This window comes from Pygoscelis adeliae, unplaced genomic scaffold (genome assembly GCF_000699105.1).
Source record: "Pygoscelis adeliae isolate BGI_AS28 unplaced genomic scaffold, ASM69910v1 Scaffold66, whole genome shotgun sequence".
NCBI lineage: Eukaryota > Metazoa > Chordata > Aves > Sphenisciformes > Spheniscidae > Pygoscelis > Pygoscelis adeliae.
In genome coordinates this window covers 10,077,128-10,080,858 of record NW_008825167.1, presented here as the reverse complement: position 1 = coordinate 10,080,858, position 3,731 = coordinate 10,077,128, and the positions used below count along the sequence as shown (strand labels likewise).

Sequence of the window (3,731 nt, the reverse complement as noted above, 5' to 3'; positions counted from 1 at the left end):
CCGGCCATCTCCCATCCCGTGCAAAGCTGCTAGCCGTGGAGCAAGAGTCGAGCGGTCTGGTGTCTGCCGCTCTGTCGCCTAGCATGAATATTTCATGTTCGACTTCCTCGGAGAGTGGTTGCCTTTAAACAAACAGGGCCAAAACAAGATGACCTTGATAGAGCAGTTTGTGTATTGTAGGTTCAGTTATGCCGTGCTGCTGGTGCCCGGGGAGGCTCGGTGTGCGTGCGAAGTCACGCAGCCCTCTCCCGGTTAGCGCAGTTGATCTTCTAGCACTTGCCCTGTGTTCTGGTGGGTTGTGTTTCTCCGTAGAGATGGTTTAGCACGTTAGCTTCTCTTTCGTGAAGAATTGCAGAGGATCGCCACAGCTTGAGCTTCTTGCATCTCAACTGCAAAGCCGTCAGGTTTCACCCAGAATTAAACTTGGTTTCGGGGGTGTGTGTTTCTGTGGGTTTTTTTGTTTGGTTGGCTTGGGTTTTTTAAATCAGTGCTTTAATCTACAGCACACACTCTCAGCACATCTTCAAACCCTAGTTCAGCTGTTGTGGCTGAATGCTGAATAGGTTAAGATGAAACCTGGAAGAAAGCCTAAGTGATCTCAGTGATAAGGATGTATTCTAAATCGTAAATGATCAGCTCATCCTAAATTGATCCTAAAATTAGCTTGCAAACATACCAGGTTAGTAACCCCTAATTACAGCATAGGATTTAAATAGATGCTGAATTATTTATACCTGTGAGAGATTTGAGTTGGTTTAAAAAAAAAAAAAAGCTTAAAATGAGCTATTGTGCGGTTCAACCTATTGCAATATGCCTGTATGTGCAAATACTTCTACTTGCTCGGTCAGCAGATACTCTTAATATGAGTTTGTGGAGGCTTCAATCTGCTTCATTGCTGGATCATACATTGTGCTGTGTTCAAAATTGCATTCCCTTCTTACTGGAATAAAAGATCATTTTCAGGAGCTTTTGTCTTCTGTGAATTTTGGGCGTTTTGGTTTTTTGTTTTGTTGGTGTTTGGGGGGGCAGAGTGGGGGGTTTTTTGGTTGGTTTTTAATTTTCCCTAATTAAAAAACAGTCTTGTAGATAACGACTGTCACCAACAGACATTTTTATTCTTTTTTGGCTACCACTGAAAAGGATGAAATTACTACAAAAGATTCATACTTGTAATCTGATAAAACGTGCCACTCCCATTTTTGTGCTGGTCTAGCTTCTTTGCTGTAGGGTAGTGCTGAGTAGAACACATCAGTGAATACTTGCTGTAATGCAGCGTGGGCTTTTGTTCTTTAAGAGGTTTGAATAACTGTACTAATATGCCAATACTGTAAGTAGCCACTCATATTCCAAAATAAAACATTCCTTAACCAAGAAATTCTTGAAAGAATAATATGCATAGTGCTGGTCTCAAACTTCGTACTTAGCTGAATGGAATTTCTAAATTAATTCTGCTGTACGGAATAAAATCCCCATTGCAGCCCAGTGTGTACAGTTTTTCTCACCTTCCAAAAGCAATTTTGCTCTGCAGTTGGCTTTCAGTGAAAGAAGACCCAGAAAATAATTTTTGTAAGCTAAAATTAAGCAGCTTTTCTGGAACTTCTACTGTAATAAGCATTGGGTGCATGTGTTTTAATACCAAGTTCTGTGATGCTTTGGGGAGATCAATATATGATGATTCCTGCATATTAGCAGTTTCTTGTGGACATCAGATGTTTTTTCTTTCACTAGTAGTGTCTCAAAGGAGTAAAAACATTAGATTTAGGGACGAGGTTCACCTTGTCTATGGAAGCAGTAATAGAGGGTTAATATTTGACTATGTTAATTTGGGAAAAATAGCTAATAAAAAAATCAATCTCCTAATCGAAGCTGGGAGAAAGAATAGCCTTTTGCTTCATTCCTGTCAGCACAGTGGATGTACTCCACTGTTGATGGTGCAGCTGAAGCACGTTATGATGGTGCACTCATACACTGGTCACTATCAGCTGCTTGCAAGGAGTTATTAATGCAAGAATAATGTTTTAGCTTTCTGAATATGCTGTCAATCACAATACCTTTTTTACTGTGTTTCTTTGCTTATTTTGTTGCTGGAGGGTCTTTTTAAGTGAACAGCTTTGTCAGCATGAGCACTATCCCTTTACTAAACAAAGCCAAGTACTATTCAGTAGTTGAAATACGTTTTTCTTGGTTCTTTTCCTTGTTTTCAAACTGATGTCATGCATAGCAGCATTAACTGGTATTAATGAGCCAGGCATTCCAAATTCATGGCAATGTTTCCCGTCACAGCAATGCAGGCATCAGAGGATTGATTGTTGAGACAGTGTTCAGTTAACAAACAAGGAAAAAGAGTGTTTTTCTGTGTCCCAAGAGCTTCACAGATTTGCACCCATGAGTCCCACAGAACTAGCTTGAACTAGAATTGAATTGTACAACACAGAGTAGAAAACCACAGCCATCTTGCTCTGCATTCATGTGTGGTTTTCATCCATCCTTTTTTTTAAGGTGGGGTTGGAGGAGAAGGCCTTTCTGGAAGTGGTAGGGGTCTCATTTTAGTTTCTGAATGATCCAGGCTGTTCTGATTGTGTTGGAAAGGTTGGATCTATTGCCCAAGGAAGTTTTGACATAATCGACAGGTTAGGTTGAGAGAAAGAAATCAGTACCATTTGAGGAGCTCTTTGTGCTGATGGGAAAAAGTCCATGGCTGGAACGCTCTTCATAGTGCTCGTTTATAATGATTAGTTTTCACGGTATAGTTTCCTTTTTTAAAATTATTTTAATAGAAATGGTATAAACAAGCTACACATGAAAGCAGGTGTTTTTTTGGAAGTGGCAGAATTCATTACAAAGTTGAATGTAAAAGTATCTATAATATAGATTTGTTTTTTCTGTAGGGCTGTTTGACTGTGTTTGTTGTTTGTATGTCACTGATACTTTGAGTACTTAATGTTTGCTCTAGTACTTCAAGCTTTGGAGTAGATGGGAGTTGTGTAAAGGTTGTTTTATCCCAGTAGGTCATGTTTTTGGTACATTTTCTTCCAAAACAGTGTTTGTATGAAAAGTAAAATAGCATGTAATGCTAAGTCATCTAATGTAGATCATAGTGATACAGTCATTAAGGGTGGAAGGATCTCTGAGGGGCTAACTCCCCTTTCAGAGCAGACTCTGCTTAGACCACATTCCCAGGGCTCATCCACCTGAGCTTTGAATGCCGTCAAGGTCGGAGGTTTCCAGCATGTCTCAGGAAACTTTTCCTAGTGTTTGACTACCTTCCTAGTGATTTCTGCCTCCCCCTCCCCAAGACCAGAATTCTGCTTGTAGCAGTTTGTGCCTGTTGTCTTCATGTTCTTTATGCAAGCGCCTCAGAGACTCGTACTCAGCCTTCACCATCCTGTTATTGCTGCCTACCAAAGATCCCTACGAAGCCTTCTCCTCTGAAGGCTGAACAAGTCCAGTTTTCTCAGCCTCTCTTCGTGTGCGCTTGCTCCAAACCCCAGTCATCTTGCTGCCTCTTTGCTAGTCTTGCTCTAGTGTGTCAGTGCCTATATTACAAACACAAGTTCATAGAATCATAGAATCATTAAGGTTGGAAAAGACCTCTAAGATCGAGTCCAATTGTCAACCCAATACCACCATGTCCCTAAGCGCCACATTTACACATCTTTTAAATACCTCCAGGTCTGGTGACTCAACCACTTCCCTGGGCAGCCTGTTCCAATGTTTAACCACTCTTTCAG

At 40.7% G+C, this 3,731-nt stretch overlaps 1 protein-coding gene across 1 annotated transcript in view; it reads left to right on the top strand.

Annotated features, from left to right (window-relative positions):
* Positions 1–3,731, top strand: part of TBC1D14 (TBC1 domain family, member 14) — a 51,877-nt gene that overhangs the window by 15,326 nt on the left and 32,820 nt on the right. Inside the window, exon 2 of the mRNA XM_009328837.1 lies at positions 315–317. Coding sequence (XP_009327112.1) covers positions 315–317 — 3 coding nt within the window. The remainder of the gene's footprint in view (positions 1–314; positions 318–3,731) is intronic.